This window comes from Quercus lobata, chromosome 12, assembly GCF_001633185.2.
Source record: "Quercus lobata isolate SW786 chromosome 12, ValleyOak3.0 Primary Assembly, whole genome shotgun sequence".
NCBI lineage: Eukaryota > Viridiplantae > Streptophyta > Magnoliopsida > Fagales > Fagaceae > Quercus > Quercus lobata.
This window is the reverse complement of record NC_044915.1, coordinates 37,280,068-37,302,659: the sequence shown is the minus strand read 5'-3', so window position 1 is coordinate 37,302,659 and position 22,592 is coordinate 37,280,068. Positions and strand designations below refer to the sequence as shown.

Below are 22,592 nucleotides of genomic sequence, written 5' to 3'. Positions count from 1 at the left end.
TTCAGAGCCATCAAATGATTCATTCTCTTCTTCAACAATTGGAGCTTTTTGTGTTGGCTCTGGTGACAAAGCTGGCTGAGACAACATTTCTTTGACAAGGCCAGCTACATCTTTGCTTGCCCCCTGAGTAGATGAGGCTGTTTGTGACTTTTCAGTTTCAGAAGTGTTGAAAATAGATGAGGATTGGGGTATGGGTGTTGTTTGAGCATAGACTTCTGCAAGGGCCTTTATCCTTCCCCTTGTCATGGGTCCAGTATAGGGAATATCAAAGTTTGAATCAAGTGTAGGATCAACTTCACTTGTTCCAAAAAGAGGGTTGTCAATTTGAGTCTTCTTTGAAGCCATATGGCTTCAAAGGATGTGAAAAGTTGATGAAGAAGAGATGAGAGGTAGAGATGGTCCCACCGGGCGTGCCAAAAATTTGTAAACACAAATTTTTCCAATTGTAGAAAATTAAACAATTGAAAAGAAATATGGTTTGCAAATAATAATTTGTATTGATGAATAATGAGTACAATCTCTATTTCAATTCTTTTACAAAAGAATACCCTCTGATTCTATTTTCATTGAACTTGACTCGAATAAGGAATCTTCTTGACTTTAGTTGAAGGATGGATTGAATGGTCTTCACAACAAATCTCTAGCTTTGAGCTTATTAGAGATTTATTGTTCTTCAAGTCTTTGAATATGAAGGCTTTTAGGTTGAAGTTTTTCGGGGCTTTAGAGGCTTGATCCGTTGAGCTTCAAGGATTTGAGGTTTGTTGAAGTTTATGGAGGCTTTTTCAACTTAATTCCAATAGAACTTCAAAGAACTTATTTGAATGTTCTTTGTGTGTTCTTGAGACAGAATTTCTTCAGAGTTTTGACGTCTTAGAAAAATTCTTCTGGAGAGGAGGTATGCCCTCTATTTATAGTGGTTTCAAAGGATGAGTCCCACTTGAGATTGACTTCCTTGTAGATAATTATCTCTATTTTTATTTATTTATTTTAATAGAGATAATGACTAACTATTATCATTCCAATTTAATTGAGGAATTTATCTCTATTTAATTAGAATAATTATCATCAAGATATTTATCTCTATTTAATTAGGATAAATATCATCTTAAATGACACATGTCAACACTTCATTTATCTAATTTAATGACATATTAATTTAAATTTTGTCACTAAATTTTGATGTGGCATTTTATGATTGACTTAAAATTTTGCCTCCTACAAAGCTGTAGACAAGGAATGATGAATGAATGAATTTAATTATGTAAATTATTAATTTGAATAATGGCTAATCATAAGTAGGACTAGATGCATAATAAAATGAGTATACTATTTTTTTTCTTCTTAATTTTAGATATTTAAGTATTTAATAATGTAATTTTTTTAGATCTCAAGCTCAAAAACTTGATCTGAGCTTGAGTTTGACTTGACTAATTAATTAAGCCAAGCCAAGCCAAGCTCAAACTTTTTGGCTTTCCCATGTGCTCAAACTCAAATACTATTTTTAGACTTGTCACAAGCTCAAACCAAGCTCGAGTTTTTAATTTTTCCTGATGAGCTAAGTTTGAACATGCACTACTCGATAAAACTCGGCTCGTTTACAACCCTAGACTACATTACTTCTCCGGTGTTCACTCTCTTTTGAACTGAGATGAGTGACCTTCTCTTTTCCATTCTAGCAATGTAAAGAAGTTAGTTGTCTTTTTATGCAGGATTAGCTTAGGCTGTTTCTAACGTTCCCTGTGTTAAGTTAGTCTGAAGTAGATTTTCATTATGCACTCAATAGGTGCATGCATAGAATAAGTTTCAAGATTGTATCAAAAACATGGAGGAAAAAAATTGCTCCTCTTCAAGATTTTTGGGCTGTATTCTGAAATTGATTAAAACTTCTTAGGAAGCCATATTTCTTGTATCAGAACTTGATGTCATGGCCCGAGAAATGTACAATTTTGTTTTTGAACCAAGCCAGAGACATGTATGATGATAGAGTTAGCTTTGGGAGTGACTCCAACCGTTTATTAGCTTAGTTCAACTACCCATGATTCAAGTTGGTTGGGGAGTGCTTCTAAACGCCCATCCACTTCACATGTATGATGTTAGTAGGTTTTCATATCTGAGAGTTTGGCAGTAGATTGGCACCAATAGTGAACAATTTGAAAGTTTGTCGACTTCTCTAGTGGAGGTGAAGGTGAATTAGATTTTGCTCATGTCTTCTTTTGTTTGCTTGTAATTTCTTTCAATCATTATAAGATTGTGTTTCTCTGGTATGCTTGATAGGACATTGTGGCAAGAATGCACTTTGGTCTCATTAGGTTTCTTCACTTGTAAAAGACCATCTTGGTTCCTGGTCAGATTTCTCTTGGAAGTTTTAGGGCTTTCATTTCAATAGAGCAACCAAGGGTGAATGTTTGAGCAACCTATTGAGCTAGGTAATCAACATTTACATAACCGGCTTCCATTAACCTCGAACTAGAGAGAATAGATTTGTTTAGGCTTTTACCATGGACCATTGTTCCTTAAATTGCTATCATTGTATTCAATTATCTCCATATTGTTGAACCCGATCGATTAGGAAATTGAGGTCTTGTTTCTCTCTTCTGGCAGGCTATTTGACTATATTCAAGGAAAGAACAATTATGAAGAGAAGATAGAGATGACAGCCCCAGTGCTCTCTGAAGTCTCGCCTAGTGATGGATCTTTATGTGAGTCCTCATTTGTTGTTAGCTTTTATGTACCAAAAGTTAACCAAGCAAACCCGCCTCCAGCCAAAGGCCTTCAAGTCCAAAGGTGGAATCCTGTGTATGCAGCAGTGAGACAATTCAGCGGATTTGTGGTTGACTCAGATGTTGGAGTGGAAGCTGCTGCCTTGCAAGCCAGCCATGTTGACACGGTTTGGTCTGCTGCCATTGAGAAAAGCCATGGAGCTGATCACACATCAGTCTACACCGTCGCAGAGTACAATTCCCCATTTGAATTTGATGATAGGGTGAATGAGATATGGATGTTGTTTGATATGGAAGATGACTTTACAATGTGAGAAGAATATCTGAAAAGATGAAAGACTATGCTAATCACATCAATTTGAAGAGATGTACTCCTGTGTAGAGGAAAAATGGTTAAGCTTAATGTGGGAACTCAATATACTAAATACTAAACTTGTGTTAGTGCAACCCACCATTCCATTTCCTCATGTTGTGGAGGTCTTATAAGACTAATTGTTTATGCTTTTTTTTTCTCAAATAATGTTAAGTGATAATGAAGTTTAGACTATAAAAGTATTTCAGGTTAATATAGACAATTTCATCATCTAAAACAATTTTATCCCTGTGCACATTGAAATTTTTTTTGTATTTATCAAGCTAAACAACAGTGGAAGAATGGAAGTGAAAGAATAGAAGGAAGAAAGCTAGAGATTTCTGAGTAAAACTTGTATTTTAGCCCTTGGTTTGATCTTGTTTGTAAATGATTAGGCTCTCTTTTTTGGCTTGGTCTAGACTTGCCTTAGTTGCTGGACCACTTGAATCTTGATATTTTTTATTGAAAGTTTTAGACCTTGTTCTATTAAAAAAAAAAAAAAAACACTCAAAATTCAATATTTTGTTGATTTTTTTAGTAAACAAACAAACCAAACATTTTTTTATTATTTTAATTATTATCAATTAAGGATGGTTTTTTTTAGTATAATAAAAAAACAGAAAAAATATTTAATCATAGATCAATGTTGATTATTTAATTCACATTAAAAAAAAATTATCAAAAAAAATATTGCATGCTATAGTCATAATTATTTAATTTAATAAATTATTCATAGACTAATGTTGCAAGTTTATTTTCAAATAGAAGTAAATTTGTCTATTTAAATCATTTTCTCTCTTCTCCATCCTAATTTTTAAAATATCCAAACAAGAGGAAGGGTTAATTACTCCCTTCCCCCATACTAATTTTAAAAACATCCAAACAAGATAAAGGAGAATCATTTTCCTCTACTTTTCTCCCTTTCTAAACTTCCAAACAGGTCATAAATATACATTTAGTATAGGATATGTAAAACAAAAAAAAATCATAATGTAGTTCCAAATCTTCTCAAAAAAATTAAAAAGCTGTAGTATACTCAAATGGATTAATTAGGATCGTAATTCACGTATAGTTGATTAATCCAATTATAAGTGAAGATTAATTAAGCGTGCACTAGCAATACTAGACAAAGATAAAAGGGGAAGGTGTCCTTGAGCACCTCATCAAAACCCTCAAATATAGGAGAACATGGGCTGTGACCAGAACCAAATGCTTTAATGTGGTCTTTGAGAGATCTCTTATGCTTGAAGTCAGAACCGCAAACACAAAGCCAGCGCTTTCCACAATTCTTCTCGTGGGTTCGCCAGTCACCTTTCACAGCCAAGAGCTTCCCACACTCGCGATATGCAAAGGGCTTTATTCCGTGCTTCCTCTTGTAATGGGTTTGCAAGGTTCGGAAATCTTTTAGAGGCTTTGCTCTCGGGTGGCTTATGTTGTTCTTGCACCCTTCAGCACAACAATAACATGGGTTGTGGCTGACTTCCCTTCAGCGAATCTGCCCCTCTTCGATACTGTGATCCATGCCCCCATAGGTGCATCTACCATGAAAATCTATATTACTTTTATAAGAAAAATCTCAAATCTGTCACTAGCTTTATGGGGTTGATGGGGTTCAAACCCCAACATCCAAGCACCACAAGAGGTACTTGAATTACGGATTAAGATCTGGTTCAATACATGTAAAAGTTAAAAAGCCATTGAATCGGGAAAAAAAAATTAAAAAGTTGATAAAAGTTGAAATTTCTTTTGAGGAAATTATAAGAATTGCAACTGAAGATCTAGCTTTTAAAGTAAATAAAAAATTGCACCTGAAGATTTTTGTAGCGGTTGAAGGTTTTGAGGCAGACATGGCAAGAAAAATGAGTGAAACCAAAATGTATTTGTTCGGGAGTTGGTATCCAATAATTATTAGCTGCTATGTTTGCAGTTTCCATTGTATTTGCATCAATGGAACCACTCGAATGATTAGGAAGGCCAATGTCTAAGGCCACGGTAACATCCTCGTTATCATCACTGCATGCTTTAGGGTTTTCTTTCATTGATACAGTAGGCCAGCTAGGTAGATTGCTTAGCGATGAATGTGGATCAAGAGAATTCTGGTCCATGCTTGGGAAAATACAAATGGTAGATGGGGCCAACCTAATAAGGTTCGTTTGTTGGAGTGTTTTAAGCAACTCAAAGAAATATCATTTTGATATCTCCATCCTCAGTTTTTTTTTTTTGTTGTCTTTTTTAGGTTTAAATTACAACTACTAACTATTATTACTTATGATTTGTTATGAAAGTGTTTTAAAAATGTTGTACAAGTCGTACTTCTCTTTTAATTTAGTTCAATTTCTTTCAATCCACTCTCACCACGGCATCTCCCCTTTAGTCAATGTTCTCTCTCCTCCTTCGATAACAAACCCTTTGCCACTCAACTCATCCATCCAATTCTCAATTTCTATGTTCCCATTCATGGATTGTTATTGATTTATATAAATATGTTACTGAAATGCCAAATGAAGAAGAACAAGAACAAAACAACATAAAAGAATGGATGATTGAATGTCACCTTTTATTATAAGTAGAAAAGAATACCCAAAAAAAAGGGAAAAGGAAAAAAAACACATATACGAAGTTACAAATACAGATATACAAATTTCTTTTTTCTTTTCAAATTTCTCTCCCATGTATAGTTCTTAGACCTTACTATTGTCATTATGTAATTTTTCTTTTCATTTCTCAAAACCCAACATTTAGTAAGTATCACACTATCACTATCTCACACGAATGTTTTGCACTTGGAGGTATGTGGATCCCACATTGCCGGCAACAAATACTCGCGCCCATTAACCCCAACAGCATTGTAGCTAGCACCTGTTGTTTTGTCCACCAACACCTCACCCGGGTAACCCGGATAAGCCCCTTTCCCAAAAATACCCGTACAAGCCGAAACCGCTTCCAGCGACCCGTCCGCTGGTCCTTGGTAGTACCCGTCATCAAACGGGTTCGTTATCGCTCCCGCCAAAACCGTGCCCAAATTGATAACCATTCCGTCAACTCCAACGTCTCCGTTAGGCGCAACTAACGGCGGTGTTTGCGGCCCGTACAGCGGTTGGTGAAATGGCCACGCGCACTGGCCCGGGCACTGGGTCTCCGAGTTGCCCACCCACGCGTAAGCGTACCTCACCTTCTTGTACCGCGCGTAGCCGTGAATCCCACACGCGCTCATGCAGAAATCCTCGACCGCCACGTCAGCAGACGTGAGGACCAAGCTGAGCGTGGCAGTGCTTTTGCTGTGTCCCCCTGCTTTTAAACCCAGGCGCTGGACTTGTCTGTTTTTTAAGGATTTTCCGAGGGAGTATTTCTCGTCGAGGATTTGGTTTCCTACGACGAGGTTTGACGGGCCGCCTTTGTATAATCCAGTGGTGCTCCACCACGTGTTCACGGAGGGCTGACGTGGCGACTTGTGATTAAGAGAGAGCAAGAAGTCGACGAGTATGGAGCGTTGGATTGGGGTGAACTTCCCGTACCATAGGAGATTAATGGTGATGTTTCCTTTAAGGAGTTGGCCATTGTGGTACTTGAGGATCACTGGGGGTTGGTTTACAAGGGCGAGCATGCGTGAAGTGGCGATGGAAGGTTGAGGAAGAGAGGAGAGCATGAGAAACGAGAAGAGAATAATGGTGAAATGGTAGTAGATAGAAGCCATTGTTGTTGAGAGTTTAGGGTATGGTTGCATGGGTTTGAAGAGTGTGAATGGTGGGAGTATTTATATTTAGGTTAGAGCGTGTTGCTGGTTCTGAATACAGCTGGATAAGGAGGGAGCGGTAGTGGTAGGCATGTCGTAGTGATGAATCCGCGTGAGTTTGACAGTGTTAAATGAGCCCAATCAAAAGGTTTAACTAGCAATCTAAAGTTGGTTTGAGAAGTCAGGTGTATCCATGAAAGACTTGTCTCTCATTCGTACGTATGATATTTGACAAATTATTTTATATATTTGATTTTCAGTTTATTTGCTGTTGTTAGAGCATCACAATAGATGCTTTATATCTATTTTTTTAAACAAAAACACTACCATTCACACTCTGAGTCTGACAGATTCTTCATTTCTATTTTTTAGATTAAATTTGCTATAAAGAACAATGTAGTTTTTACTATTTATATATCAGATGTTTTTTTTTATTATAATAATTAGGTATTAAATAAAAAAAATGTTGGAAGAGGAGTAGCTGTTAAAAAATAAATAAATAATAAATGAAGAAATAATATTTAAATGAAATGAAGAACATAATAAAGAATCCGTTAGAAAGTGTATTTAAAAAAGTAAGTAGTTAAAAGATAAATGTCATTATTCATTATCCAAACAGTACAAAAATTTGATTAATCTGCTAGAGATGCTCTTATAAAAGATTTGGAACGAGTAACATCACGGCAAGCAAATGATCACAATGTGTCATATTTTAAATATATTGCAGAATATAATGTAGTAGAGCAATTGAGACTTCAGTAGCTAGTTGTGAAGTTTTGCTTGTGTGTTTGGGTGTTCTTTTTTTATTTTTATTTATTTTTTTTACTTATTAAGCACAACCAATTCGGATCACAAATATTGGCCAAGATAAGAAGAGAACTTAATTAAGATAAACTACCGGGAACAACCGATGTGAGAGTCTTTAATGCCTAACATCAAAGGACATTACTTCTTTTTTTGGTATTATATATGGAAAATTTTTCTGAGTTAGGTTTTTGCGTTCCTTTTGTGTGATATAGAAGTTCCTCTTTATAGGTTTTGATTGAGACCCCTAATTAAGTTTCTCATTATGAGTATTTTTCTTATTTGGCCACTAATTAAACTTCTTCCTTATTTTGGTAGAGTTTGAATTTAGGTGAAATCCTATAAATATTTGTTATATTCTTATAATTCTAAGCAGATTAATTCTAGGCATTTTTTATAAAATTTTTATTTGATTTGTAGACGTTGGGGTCAAAAACATGAAAAAAACTAAACTTGCTAAGGATTTAAGTTCAACACAACTGATTTTTTACTAGAAGGGGTGAAGTTCCACAATAGGAAGATAAGACAGATGATAGGAGATAGAATAATTATAAAAGACTCTTATATTGATGTAAAATCGGTTTCCAGAGGTGTGTATAGAAAAAATACTCTTATCGAAGTTCTAAAGGGAAAAGAGAAAAAAAAATACAAGTTAAGACTCTTCTCACTTTCTTTATCTTGTTCTTCCTTAGATTTTTCCAGATCCTCCTTCATGTTGATCTCCTTCTCTTTTTATAGCCATCTTCCCTCTTCATCCAATTGTCGTACCCTTAACTGGAATTTGGGAGATACTTGTCTCGTCAACATCTTCATCTGCCATTCCTTAATCATGAAGGTAGATTTTTGGGGTGTTTCTACTATTCAAGCTAGTCATTCAGTATTTAATGTGGCCGACATTAGGTAGGAAGAACTCATTAATGTGGAGTTCACTGTTACAATGAGTTTTGCGTTTTCTTCTACATGTTTCTTGGGGAAGATAGATGAGGGGGTGTTCTCGGCTAAGCATACGACTGCTTCTTGGTTGAGTTATGTTTCCTCGGGAAGACTGATTCCTCGAATTACCTTGGTAATGCGCCCAGATGGTCTCTTCTTGACAGGGGGCTCGTTCATCTCATACTGACCCATGGGCCAAACTTGTTCCAAAAATGGGGCAAACTCAGTCTACTCCCCCACAGTAGATGTAGAGATAACCAACTATAATATTTGACATTTCTATTCATAATTATTGTCAAAACTAAGCATTTGAATCAAGATGGAAAATGGTTTTCTAATGGAATTTGAATTAGCTTGTCGACATTTTATAGGGGAAATTATACTTTATCACCGTAAATTATATCCTATATTACACTTTGCATTCTAAACTTTTCGAATGCACGTTTTGTATCATAAACTATGACTCTTGTTATTCTTTGTACCCCAACGTTATGTTTACTGTTAACTTGGATAGAAATTCAAAATTTAGGATACAAAGTGTAACCAAGAGTCTAGTTTAGGGTAGTAAAGTGTAATTTTTCTTTTGTTTTTAAAGCATTGAGAAGATGGGCAGTTAAGTCTTTTTACGTGGTGTCATATTTTTTTATCTTTTTTTTAGAGAGTTTCAACCTATGGCGTCCGCTTCTGATGATAGTTTTTTATCATCAGACCAAGACACCAATCAGTTTTTGGTGTAGGCGGGGATTGAACTCCAAATCTCTTATACAACTATCAGAGATTTTACTAGTTGAGTTAACTGGAACCCACTATTTTTCTATTTAAGTTAACAGTAAACTTGATGTTGAGTTGAAAAGTGTAACAAAGATCATTTGCAAAATGTACATTTGAAAAATTTATAATACCAAATGTAATTAAGAGTAAAATTTAGGGTGACAAAAAATTATTTTTTCTATTTTATATCCAAACTCAAGTCGGTTTCTTGAAATTCATCTTAAGTTTGAGACGGATTTTCACTATTATATCAGCCCTATTGTGATTATTATTTATTTTTTGTAAGGCATTTTTATTATTATCAGTCCTAGGTCTTAGAATTGGCATTACTAATCCGAAGATTCTATGTTTATATATAGGTCTCTTTATACAATATCTAGATACGTCTTCTTTTCGACGAGTAATTCAGGCACTCAGGTCAATATAATGCACAACCTCTATTTCTCCTTTTTAACAGCTTAAAGTTCTTCCAAGAGTGGGGAACCTAGCTACCATGGTCCATATTAGAGCGGACGTGTTCCTAGATTCTATTTGACACGAATCAAATATTGAAAGTGTCGGAAAGGTGTGAGCCTATGGGGTGGTGCAACTCGCGAGTGGATGAAGGTTGGTCGGTTTCTTATTATAGTGCTTGATTAGGTTAAATACTGTGCATGTCATGTATTGGTTTACGTGTGGACCATATGGCGATCGAACTTGTTGTCCAAGTTATGACTGACTCGTAATTAGAGAAAGTAAATGGGCGGCTTTAATGCTTAAATGGGGTGGCACAGGGTTTGGTGTGTTGGGTGTCCAATGACAGTGTTTCGAGTGTGTTGAAAGGGATAATGGTTGTAGGGTCTGGTCATCGGAATACGTTAATAAATGAAAGGAGGTGCCATTATGGAGATCTGTGGCCTTTTTCTCCATGGACTCTCTAATTGCCTTGAAAAGTTTAAATTATAAAGCAGTTTGACGCCTAGGCGGTGAGAAACTATAATACCTATCACAAATTCAACCTATGCCAACCGCCCAACAACTTTTAACCAAACAAAACTTATATAACAAAATGGGCTGGAGTTAATTAATTGTAAAAATTGCTTTTAAAAAAAAAAACCGATAGTTATTAATGGGAGAACGCCTTTACTTTTTATATATATGGACCTAATCACCTAACTCCGAAATTACTCACCTCAAAATTGGAACTCTTTATTTTGGTGAAGTTTTGTTTTACAATATTTTTAGGAAAAAGTTTATCAATAACATTTGTGAGGGGTTGGCGCATGGCTGCGCCATGGATTTTGGACCGAAGAAGAAAGACTGAAAAAACTCTACTGAAGTAAAGACTCGGTCCATATCCAAACATTTAAAAAAAAAAAAAAAAAACCTAGTTCAAAAGTAAACAAACCATTCGGGTCAATTATCGAGGTAATTTGAGGAGCATATTTATCCTGAAATACGCTAATTTAACTAAGAAGGAATCAATAGGTTCACCGAGGACGATACTTTGATCCTCATTTCCCGAGGAACGCGAAGAAGATGGCGCTAAACCCAATGTAGTGATCATCTCTGCATTAATTAGGTATTCCCACCTAATGTTAGCCTCATTAAATGCTGAACGATTGATCTGAAAAGTAAAGACACCTCAAAAGTCTCTATTCATAATCAAAAAATGGCAAGAAGGATGTCTGATCAAGTATCTTCATAAATCCAGCTAAAAGAGACATAGCTAGAGGAGGAGAAGAAGAGAGAATAAAAGGGGGAGGTAGCCAACGAAATGGAGGATCCAAAAAAATTAGGAGGAAGAATAAGAGAGAGAGAGAGAGAGAGAGAGTTAGAGCAAGATCTTGTATTTTCCTTAGATCTACTCATTATATCTTAGAAAACAAATTTTAATCAATCAAAGTTTCTTTTTTCACCTTCCTTGCCTTCGATCATTTGTCTAATCTTCCCATAGTGGAGTTTCATCCTATTTTTCTTAGAAATTAGTTGTGTTGATCAAGAACTCAGACACTATTCTCCTTAGTTCATGTTTTTGACCCCACAACATAGGTTTAGGAAGTACTTTTTTAAAAAATTTATGAGAAAAGAAAAAAAGTAATTGATTTTTTTAACAATTTTTTTATATTTCTAATAAAAGTGATATTAAAACTTTTCAAAAATAATCTATTAACAAATGTTGTAAGAGCATTCGTTAATTGGACCCAAGCAATTGCATTGATCACAACTTCAAATTTTAAGCTAAACATATCACCAGCCGGTGAATGTTAAAATTAACCACTTATAATAATAAATACAATTCTGATTTTTAAAAAATAAAAAAATAAATTTTGTGTTTAAAAGTTGATGAATATGCAATTTTTTCAATGGATAAAAGGTAGTTCAACAAAGTTTTAAAAAAAAAAAAAAAAAAAAAGCCACCTAAACAATCGAAAGCCTATTCAGCATTTACAAGTCACACTAAGCCAAATAGATATCACATTTTCCATGTAATCAAACAATCTTATATATTTGCTCCACTGGAACTCTCGTGTTGTGATTCTTGTTGCTCAAAGCCCTAACTTACAAGAGCTTATTACCGCTAATATTTTCAAAGTATATTATCGCAAGAAGAATGTCTAGTTATGTTCAGCTAGTGAACCAACAATAAACTTCATACTTGTCGGTCTTGAGTTTGGCAACTCGTAGAAGTCGATTCGGTTTTGTTTGATTTTTTTTACTATAGAAAAGAGAAAATCTTGTTACACATTTGTTATTGCACATTCTAAACACATTCCTTTTGAAATCATGTTTTGAAAACACGATTTCAGTTAAAAGTGTAAAATTGTGTTTTTAAAAACATGATTTTAAGTTTTTAACACAATTTTAGTCCACATGACAGTGTTTGTAAGGTGAATGTGTGATAATTATTCATTGATTGATGATAGACAAGCAAAAGACAAAGCAAAAAAAAAAAAAAAAAAAAAAAAAAAGATTTAAAAAAGAAAAAAAAAATCCTTAAGCGGTACTCTTTTTTTTAAAAAGAAACCACTTCACAAACTTTTATTAACTGTGGTTATGAAAATCAGCCTGAAGTACATCTGCAATCTTTGATGGTACATCTTCCATCCGGATTTATAATGAAAAAAAAAGAAATTGCTTATCTCGCAAGCGAGTGAGCTACATTATTACAATACTTCCTTATATGAGAATAAAAAATAATGGAGAACTAAGAGACCAAGTACTGTATATCATTGACAATGTGACCAAATTGTGAAAGGCTGTGGGAATTTGATTTTAAAGCGTTCATGAGGATTAGTGAGTCACCCTCCAACACTCCCTTATTTAGGCCAGTTTCCAAAGCCAACTCTATTGCACACCTTGTTGCCAACGCCTCAACTTTGATGGCTGTATTGGGCAGGGGGATTCACTTCTCCAAGGACACCATCACCTGCCCCCCTTAAGCGGTACTAAGGAGTGGTTGTCTTCCTCTTTTTATTTTTTTTTTGTTGAGAAACAGGTTGTCTTCCTTTTATATCATTATATATGGGTCCAAGGCTAGCTACTAAATATTTGCAGTTAGTTTTCACTTGAAATGATTCTCCAAAAAAGAAAAGAAAAAAAAAAGGTTTTCACTTGAAATAAATATTATATATAACTAAGGTTTACTTTTCACATTCAGGATTCTTTTTGCCATTTTTCTTGGACGCTAATTACGAAGAAATTATAAATAAATAAAAATAAAAACCACGAGTTTGAGCATATGATATACAAAGATATTGTTGCATTTTAAATATTTAATGATAATACAATAAATAAATCAAATAAAAGAATTAATCAATCTTTTGATTCTACAGGTCTAACATATTGGTAACTTTGTATACAATAACGTGTAGGCACGTTTCCTAGTTATTCCTACACCAGAGTTGAACATGATTTGGTAGAAGGGTCAAAGAGTGCAGGCAGCAGGTATTTCCGTCCATTAGCACCATTTGCATTATAGCTAGCACCACTCGTTGGGTCCACCAAGAGGTCCCCAGCATAGCCAGGGTAAGCCCCCTTGCCATATACACCCGGACAAGCTGATGCAGCCTCTAATGGTGCGTCCTTTGGTCCTTGAAAGTAGCCATTTCCAAATGTGTTCGTAGTTGTACCAGCCAAGAGGCTAGCCAGGTTGATGACCATCCCGTCTAGACCCACATCGTTGTTGGGTGCAACCAAAGGTTGGCTCTGGGGTCCATAGATGGGCTGGTGGAATGGCCACGCGCATTGACCTGGGCATTGAGTCTCCGAGTTTCCAACCCAAATGTAAGCAAATTTATAGCTTTTTCCTTGAACTGATGCACCCTTTGAAGATCCATGGGTACCACATTTGCTCATACAGAAACCTTCAACTGCCACGTCATCTGATGTCAAAACCACGTTAATTGCATTTTTATGGGCACCCTTTGATGCCAACTGTTCTGTTTGCTGATTTGAGAGTGATTTGCCTAAGGAGTAAGTCTCATCAATGATCTGGGTACCCATTGAGAGAACAAGATTGGAGGTCTTCTTGGAGTTAATTAGGTGGTAATATTTCTCAGTGGTTTTCCACCAGGTGCCAACAGAGGGTTGGGCTTTTGTGGGTGTGGAAGTAGAAAGAGAGGCAATGAAATCTGAGATAATAGCTCTTTGTGTGGGCTTGAATTTGCCGTACCAGATGAGATTGATGGAGATTTTTCCAGAAAGAAGAGCACCATTGTGGTATTGGAAGAGCAAAGGCTGTTGGGTTTCAGCTGAATCAGCAAGTCTCCTTGCTGCTAAGTTGAATTGGAAGAAAGAGATTACTAGAACTAGCTGTAGTAGCCGGTGTGTGGAAACTAAAGAGGCCATGACAAATTTGAGGATGTAATCTCAGTTGAGGTGTTTACTGACTACTAAAGATTGAGGAATTGAGAATTGAAAAAGTAAGAAGCTGAGAATATGATGTGAAGACTGAAGATGTGAGTGAGTGTGAAGAAGAAGAATTGCGAGCGGATATATATAGTGCACAAAGTATGGGTGAGAAACTACAAGGAAAGGAGTGAAAAGTGGCAGTGTGATGCCAGCGAGATATCACATAACGCGTTGTGTTTTTTTAATCAATTTGTGTTGAGTTTTCCTAAGTATCGCTTTCAACCGAATCTACTTTCGAGTCAATAACATTACAGATATAGGACAGCTAAGGGGAATAGGGACAATTTAGACAGCCGAATGAGGATGTAAGGGGACAAGATTGAGTGCATCTTGTCTTGACTTATACGAGGAAAGGAATTTATAAAACTGACCTCAGGCTCAGATAGTGCGTACTCAGCAAAACCTCTGATGGTGCATGTGAAGCCAGATGTATGTCTCCTACCACTTTTCGTTCCTCTTTTTAATAAAATTTTTTAGCTGATGCACGTCCCCCATTAATCCTAGAATTATCAGTATAATTCAGTCTAATTCTAATGAGATCAATTACTTGTGCTGATCAATTACTTGTGCTACTGTAAGTGGTCAACGAAAAAGGGTGAGTTCATATAATCTTCCACGGGTAAAAAATATTCACAAATTATAGTCGCAACTGTAAAATTTGTTAGTAAATATCATCAACATTGAGCAATTAAATACAAACCAAATCAGTAAGGAGAGACAATAAGAGATAAGAATACCTACAAAGGATTGGCTTAAGAATCAAATGTCTCAATTTTAGTTCTCTTTAAATATTGAGGAGGTTTGGGCCACTGGTTAACTTATTAAGCTTACCTTTGGGGAGGGCAGGGAGGCGAACAAATGTGGATATCAGCTGGTTAGGAGATGGCTATGTAATCAAGGGAAATTATAAATTGGCAAATGAATAATTGTTTCCTTTCTTTATCTTTGTTGTGCTAATATATATTTCTTGATTAATAGATTTGTGCTGAAACTACTGAATCAGAAAGAAATGGTTAATGGATTGCATGAAATAGAGACCACATTGGAGCCATGTGAATTTATAATGAGAAAGCACTTTGATGGTCATTTTCAAAACAGAGCTCGTGGAGAGCAAATAAGCCACTAGAATTTATTCACGCTGACATATTCGAAAAACATGTGAACTTGTCTCAACCAGCAGATATAGTTATTCACTTTATGTTTGTTGATGATTATTCTAAAGTGAAGTTGGTGTTGTTACTTGTTTTGTTTTGTTTTTTTGTTTTGCCAGAAAGAAAAATCAAGGAAGAAAGAAGCCTTTGTTCTTAGCGTTTTAGTATTTTTTTATGACTTAATTTTAATGGTGACTTTCTTTCAAGATGCAAAGTGAGTTACGGATACTACATTTTTTGGGTATTGAAGTATCTCAAACAAAATTAGAAGATTTTAATTTCTCAAATGAAATATGCAAACTATTCTTAATAAATTTTTGATGGTCAAGTGCAAATTAGTTTCTACTCCTTTGGTTGCGAATGAGATAGTATGGAAAAAGCCAATGCTGTAAAAAGTATTGAACTCCAGTTGGTAAGCTCATGTATCTCACGGCTATTAGACTGAACATTGTTTGTTGCCAATTTACTTTCTCGATTAACGAAAAACCAAATCAGAATCATTTTAGAGTTGGAAGAAATTTATGAGATGCTAACAGTTACAGGGGACTTTTTTTTTTGGGTTAAGAAAATACAGGGGACACTTACTATGGGATCTTGTATAGGGGTGGTGAAGGTTTAGGACTAATTTGATTATTCTGAAGTTGATTGGATTGAATGTTCAGATGATATGTGTATAGTGGCTATGTTTTTGCCTTTGATTTATGGCATTTGCTCATGGACTTTACGTGTGTCACAAAACATATTGGCGCAATCTTTAGATGATATGAAAAGTACAAATGACCATTTTTTTTCTCTGTTAATTTAGGCATCTGCTCGTGGACTTCAATGAAACAAAACATAGTGGCACAATCTTTAGATGATAAGAAAATTACAATTGACAACTGGCTATGCTTTTTTGCTCTTCATTATGGCATTTGCTGAAAGGAAAAATAGCGACAAAATTTACAGATAAAGCAACTTCACAAGCGGTATGGCTAAGAAAGATTTTTAAAGATCAATGGGAAAAGAGACTAGCAGCTAGTTGATATAATTATTAATTATCAAGACACTTACAAAGGAAAGATTCTGTTATCTAAGACAACTTATTGGAGTCGTAAAGAAAATGAATTTAGGGGAAATGTTGGAGAATAAAATGCATTTTCTTGTATTCATTGAATTTCTTAAGTGTTCTATCATCTTTGTACGTTTCCAGGTTGTAATTATGCTTTGGTGTCTGATTGTGTCTAAATAAAAAAGTTATGTGTTTTATAGAAATAGTTCTACAATTATCCAATGAGAATGAAAGTATATATTCTGCATGCTGGATGTGTAAGTTTCGATCATGAAATTAACTATGCAATTGCTTCTTTATTTTTAGCTTTTACAGTAATATTCATTAGCAAGGCAACTTAACCAAAAGGTTTCTCCCTCTCTTACAATCAATAGGAGAACTCTAACCCAGGTCCTCTCTGTGGCAGAACTTAATGATGCCATTGAACTATAAGGCCCATGGCATAAATTTTTTTTTTAATGATTTTTTTGCTGAAAACTTTAATTTATTACTATTTTCTTTTTATTCTACCTTATAGTAATGATAATACACAACTTTTTCACAACATTTTTTACCATTGCAGAAGTGGTTAACTACGTGCATTGGACACAACATTTTTTTATAAATCAACCGTATTTTTTCCCAGACTTGTTAATTTTGTTGTATCGATGCTATTCACTTAGCTCTTTTTTTAATGGTGAACTTCAATAAATTAAAAGAATCACAAGCTTACGAATAGGTTATAAAAGAATATTGGAATTTCATTATCTGACCGTAATACAAATGAATCAATAAATCAAAGAATTTATCTATCTCCTGATTCTATTGTCTAAGACATTTTTTGTATACAATAACGTGTAGGCACGTTTCATAATCTTCCCTCAGACCAGAGTTGAACAAGATTTTGTAGATGGGTCAAAGAGAGCTGGAAGCAAGTATTTCCTTCCATTGCCACCGTTTGCATTATAGCTCGCACCTGTTGTTGGGTCAACCAAGAGGTCCCCAGCATAGCCAGGGTAAGCCCCCTTGCCATACACACCAGGACAAGCCGATGCAGCCTCTAATGGCGCGTCCTTTGGTCCTTGAAAGTAGCCATTTCCAAATGGGTTTGTAGTCGTACCTGCCAAGAGACTAGCCAGGTTGATGACCATGCCGTCCAGACCCACATCGTTGTTGGGAGCAACAAGGGGAGGGCTCTGGGGTCCATATATGGGCTGGTGAAATGGCCAAGCGCATTGACCTGGGCATTGAGTCTCCGAGTTTCCAACCCAAATGTAAGCAAATTTGTAGCTTTTGCCTTGAACAGAAGCAGCTTTTGAAGAACCATGGGTTCCACATTTGCTCATACAAAAGCCTTCAACTGCCACATCAGCTGATGTTAGAATCACGTTAATGGCATTTTCATGGGCACCCTTTGATGCCAACTCTTCTATTTGTAGATTTGAGAGTGATTTGCCTAAGGAGTAAGTCTCATCAATGATCTGTGTACCCATTGAGAGTACAAGAGTGGAGGGCTTCTTCGAGTTGCTGAGGTGGTAGTATTTCTCAGTGGTTTTCCACCAGGTGGCAACAGAGGGTTGAGATTTTGTGGGTGTGGAAGTAGAAAGAGAGGCAATGAAATCTGAGATAATAGCTCTTTGTGTGGGCTTGAATTTGCCATACCAGATGAGATTGATGGAGATTTTTCCAGTAAGAAGAGGGCCATTGTGGTATTGGAAGGGTAAAGGTTGTTGGGTTTCAGCTGAACTAGCAAGTCTCCTTGCTGCCAAGTTGAAATGGAAGAAAGAGATTAGTAGAACTAGCTGTAGTAATAAGTGTGTGTAATCTAAAGAAGCCATGATGAATTTTAGAGGTGCGATCTCTGTTGAGGTGTTTACTAAAGTTCTAAAGATAAGAAGTTGAGATCTGAGAAAGTAAGAAGCTAGAATATACTGTAGAGACCGAGTTGTGGAGAAGAAGAATTGTAAGTAGAAATATATATAGTGCTACCCAAAAGTTTGGGGGAGAAACTACAAAGAAGGGATTGAGTAGTGGCAGTGAGACGCCAGCGTGATAACGCGTTGTATTTTAATCAATTTGTGTGCAACCTCTTTTTTTAGCCTCACTTTCAAGTTACAGCCGTATCCGCTTTCAAGACAATTTGATAACAGGTGTAAGCCAGGTAAGGGGAATAGGACAAACTTTAATATGAAGAAGGAACGGATTAAAAATGTCCTACGATGGTGCATGTTATTCTAGAGATATCAAGTATGTCTGACTTTTTACTTCGTTTCTATTGGTTTTTTTTGGGATAAATTTGATTAATAGGTTTCTATTGGTTTTTTTTTGGGATAAATTTGATTAATAGATTTAAGTCATGGGTTGAAACTACTGAATCAGAAAGAAATGGTTAATGGATTGCATGAAATAGAGACCAAATTGGAGCCATGTGAATTTATAATGAGAAAGCAATTTGATGGTCATTTCCAAAACAGACCTCATGGAGAGCAAATAAAGGGTCAAAATGGGAAATTACTCCTGTTTGCCAAACAATCTAATTAGTAGGCACTATTTTCAAGTTATATTTTTTACTAACATCTTGAGTCTAAGAGATTCAATTTAGGGCCTATAAATCGAGTCTTAAAGACCCGATTTTCATGGGTTGATCACGTTTGATGTGGCATTTTTTCACGTGACGACCATTTGGAAATCGAGTTTCTAAGCCTCGATTTATACGCACCCTTTAAAAAACAAGTATAATGTTTTATAAGCACACCCACCTTCTCTTCATCTCTCTTTCTCTGTTTTCCAACTCCCAAATTCTCAGGTCCAACAAACAATGTCCTACGATGGTGCATGTTATTCTAGAGATATCAAGTATGTCTGACTTTTTACTTCGTTTCTATTGGTTTTTTTTGGGGATAAATTTGATTAATAGATTTAAGTTATGGGTTGAAACTACTGAATCAGAAAGAAATGGTTAATGGATTGCATGAAATAGAGACCAAATTGGAGCCATGTGAATTTATAATGAGAAAGCAATTTGATGGTCATTTCCAAAACAGACCTCATGGAGAGTAAATAAAGGGCCAAAATGGGAAATTAATCCTGTTTGCCAAACAATATAATTAGTAGGCACTATTTTCAAGTTATATTTTTTATTAGCATCTTGAGTCTAAGAGACTCAATTTAGGGCCTATAAATCGAGTCTTAAAGACCTGATTTTCATGGGTTAATCACGTTTGATGTGGCATTTTTTTCACGTGGCGACCATTTGGAAATCAAGTTTCTAAGCCTCGATTTATACGCACCCTTTAAAAAACAAGTATAATGTTTTATAAGCACACCCACCTTCTCTTCGTCTCTCTTTCTTTGTTTTCCAAATCCCAAATTCTCAGGTCCAACAAACAATGTCCTACGATGGTGCATGTTATTCTAGAGATATCAAGTATGTTTGACTTTTTACTTCATTTCTATTGGTTTTTTTTGGGGATAAATTTGATTAATAGATTTAAGCCATGGGTTGAAACTACTGAATCAGAAAGAAATGGTTAATGGATTGCATGAAAAAGAGACCAAATTGGAGCCATGTGAATTTATAATGAGAAAGCAATTTGATGGTCATTTCCAAAACAGACCTCATGGAGAGCAAATAAAGGGCCAAAATGGGAAATTAATCCTGTTTGCCAAACAATATAATTAGTAGGCACTATTTTCAAGTTATATTTTTTACTAGCATCTTGAGTCTAAGAGACTCAATTTAGGGCCTATAAATCGAGTCTTCAAGACCCGATTTTCATGGGTTGATCACGTTTGATGTGGCATTTTTTTCACGTGGCGACCATTTGGAAATCGAGTTTCTAAGCCTCGATTTATACGCACCCTTTAAAAAACAAGTATAATGTTTTATAAGCACACCCACCTTCTCTTCGTCTCTCTTTCTCTGTTTTCCAACTCCCAAATTCTCAGGTCCAACAAACAAACAGAAAGTCAACAACCATGTCCTCCACCACATCTCCCTCAATTCTCCCAATCTCAAACACCATCGCCACCACCACCAATCGCCACCCCAACTTTTCTTAACTTCCTCAGCAACATAACTAAATCGGTCTGCAATAACCTTGCCCAACGCTGCTAGTGGTTTGAGCTCGTTAACCCAGGCTACGCAGCCTGGGTCACGCTGGCTTGGGTTGCGTGGCCCAAGTGGCGGTTAGAGTGTATTTTTTGATTTTTGGGTTTGGGTTTTTGATTCGATCAGTTTTTATTTTGGATTTTGTTCTTGGGTTTTTTGGGACTTTGGAAGTTTGAGAAAGGAGAGTGGGAGAAGAACTGGGTCTAGGTCTCCAGACACTTGAAAATATTTGTACTGTAAATGTTGCAGATGTAAATCGAGTCTTAGAGACTCGATTTACAGGTGTACGCCACGTGGAAAAAAGTGCCAACTCAGACCCGATCAGAACATGAAAACCGACCCTCAAAGACTCGATTTATAGTCCAAAATTGAGCCTCTTAGACTCGAGATGTTAGTAAAAAATATAGTTTGAAAACAGTGCCTACTAATTATATTGTTTGGCAAACAGGGTTAATTTCCTATTTTGACCCAAATAAAACCACTAGAGTTTATTCATATTGACATATTTGAAAAACATGTGAACTTGTCTCAACCAGCAAATGTAGGCATTCCCTTTATGTTTGTTGATGATTATTCTTAATTGAAGTTGGTGTTGTTTTGTTTTTATTTTCCCGGAAAGAAAATCAAGGAGGAAAGAAGCCTTTGGTCTTAACGTTTTAGTTTATTTTGATGACTTAATTTTTAATGGTAATAATGAGAATATGATTCAAGAATTAAACAAAGGTATGATGCAAAGTGAGTTAGAGCATTCACAATGGGAATTGTAAATGTCATATGTTAGCAATATTTAGCATTAAGCCTCAAAAGTATTCAACAGCAGGCCTGCTAAACTTGTAAAATTGTAAAATTTTTTACAATACTGCTACAGTACCGTCTTTTTTTTTATGACAGTACTGTAGTATCTTGGATAAATATTTTATTATTTGTTTTCTCTCTCTCAGCCACTCAGTTTTTTATTTTTTATTTTTTATTATCTCTGTCTTCATCCTCACTCCCTCTCTCACATCTTTCTATCTTCTTCTTTTAAGCATGCCATCGGAGCTGGGTTGGAGGTTGCCGTGCCACGGCGTGGAGATTGGCATACACTCAATTCTCTCTCTCTCTCTCTCTCTCTGATTCTATCTTTGTCCTCATCCTCACTCCCTCTCTCACATTTAAGCATGCCATTGGAGTTGGGTTGGAAGTCGGCGTGGGTGTGGCATGGCGTGTGGCGTGGTGAGACCTACGTCGTGTGCCTTGCGGTGGTGTGTGAATTTCGGGTGGGTTTTGGGTTTGATTTTCGGTGCCTCACGGTGGTAACGGGTTTGATTTCCAATGAGTTTTGATGTGAATTTTTCTTTAATTTTTTGTGGGTTTTTGTCCATGGTGGTGGTAGGTGTGTTGTTGTCGTGAATTTGCCGTGGTGGATTTTTCTTTGAATTTTTTTATTTTTTATTTTATTTTTTGGTGTTGTTGTTGTGGTGGTTTATTTGATTTTTTGTGTTCTTGCTGCGGTGGTGGTGGATTATTTGATTTCTTTGATTTTTTGTGTTTTTGTGGGTTTCTTGTGGTAAAGGTGGTGGTGATGGGTTTTTTTAGCGCTGGTAGTGGTGGGTTTCTAGTGACAAAGGTGGTGGTGATGGGTGGTTGAAAGGGAGATAGTGAGGAAAAGATAAATAGATTGATGGTGGAGAATGAAGTAAGAGAGATTAGATTAGATTAGATTATTTTATTAGATAGTATATATTATTTTAGTAAGTTGAATAGGAAAATAAAAGTTGGGATGTTGGGCATATTGTAAAATGGTATGGTATAATTGATAAAGTAACTTTTTGAGATAGTAAAATAGAATAGGATAGCATTTCCAATTGTGAATGCTCTTAGGGATACTACATCATTTTTTGGGTATTGAAGTATCTCATACAAAACTAGAAGATTTTCATTTCTAAATGAAATATGCAAACTATTCTAAAGAAACTTTTGATGGAAGTGCAAATTAGTTTCTACTCCTTTGGTTGAAAATGAGAAGCTAAAGAGAGATAGTGTGGAAAAACGAAAAATCCAATGCTGTACTTGCACCCAATCTGGAAACGCACTCGTACTTGCACTCGTACT

At 35.8% G+C, this 22,592-nt stretch overlaps 4 protein-coding genes and 1 pseudogene across 4 annotated transcripts; 1 reads left to right on the top strand and 4 right to left on the bottom strand.

The window, feature by feature from the left end:
• Positions 1-1,970: 1,970 nt before the first annotated feature.
• LOC115970611 (heme-binding protein 2-like) lies at positions 1,971-3,190 on the top strand. The gene is made up of 2 exons (XM_031090217.1): positions 1,971-1,985; positions 2,570-3,190. The coding sequence occupies exons 1-2, from the start codon at positions 1,971-1,973 to the stop codon at positions 3,032-3,034; spliced, it is 480 nt and encodes a 159-aa protein (XP_030946077.1). The 3' UTR covers positions 3,035-3,190.
• Positions 3,191-4,174: 984 nt separating this feature from the next.
• Positions 4,175-5,177, bottom strand: LOC115970610 (annotated as a pseudogene).
• A 423-nt stretch (positions 5,178-5,600) lies between these two features.
• LOC115971819 (protein EXORDIUM-like 2) lies at positions 5,601-6,812 on the bottom strand. The gene has a single exon (XM_031091878.1). It carries the CDS (start codon positions 6,794-6,796, stop codon positions 5,837-5,839), a length of 960 nt encoding a protein of 319 aa, XP_030947738.1. The 5' UTR covers positions 6,797-6,812; the 3' UTR covers positions 5,601-5,836.
• A 6,221-nt stretch (positions 6,813-13,033) lies between these two features.
• Positions 13,034-14,477, bottom strand: LOC115970378 (protein EXORDIUM-like). The gene has a single exon (XM_031090017.1). The coding sequence runs from the start codon at positions 14,141-14,143 to the stop codon at positions 13,187-13,189; it is 957 nt and encodes a 318-aa protein (XP_030945877.1). The 5' UTR covers positions 14,144-14,477; the 3' UTR covers positions 13,034-13,186.
• A 2,650-nt stretch (positions 14,478-17,127) lies between these two features.
• On the bottom strand, positions 17,128-18,326 carry LOC115971771 (protein EXORDIUM-like). The gene has a single exon (XM_031091801.1). The coding sequence runs from the start codon at positions 18,223-18,225 to the stop codon at positions 17,269-17,271; it is 957 nt and encodes a 318-aa protein (XP_030947661.1). The 5' UTR covers positions 18,226-18,326; the 3' UTR covers positions 17,128-17,268.
• Positions 18,327-22,592: the final 4,266 nt, after the last annotated feature.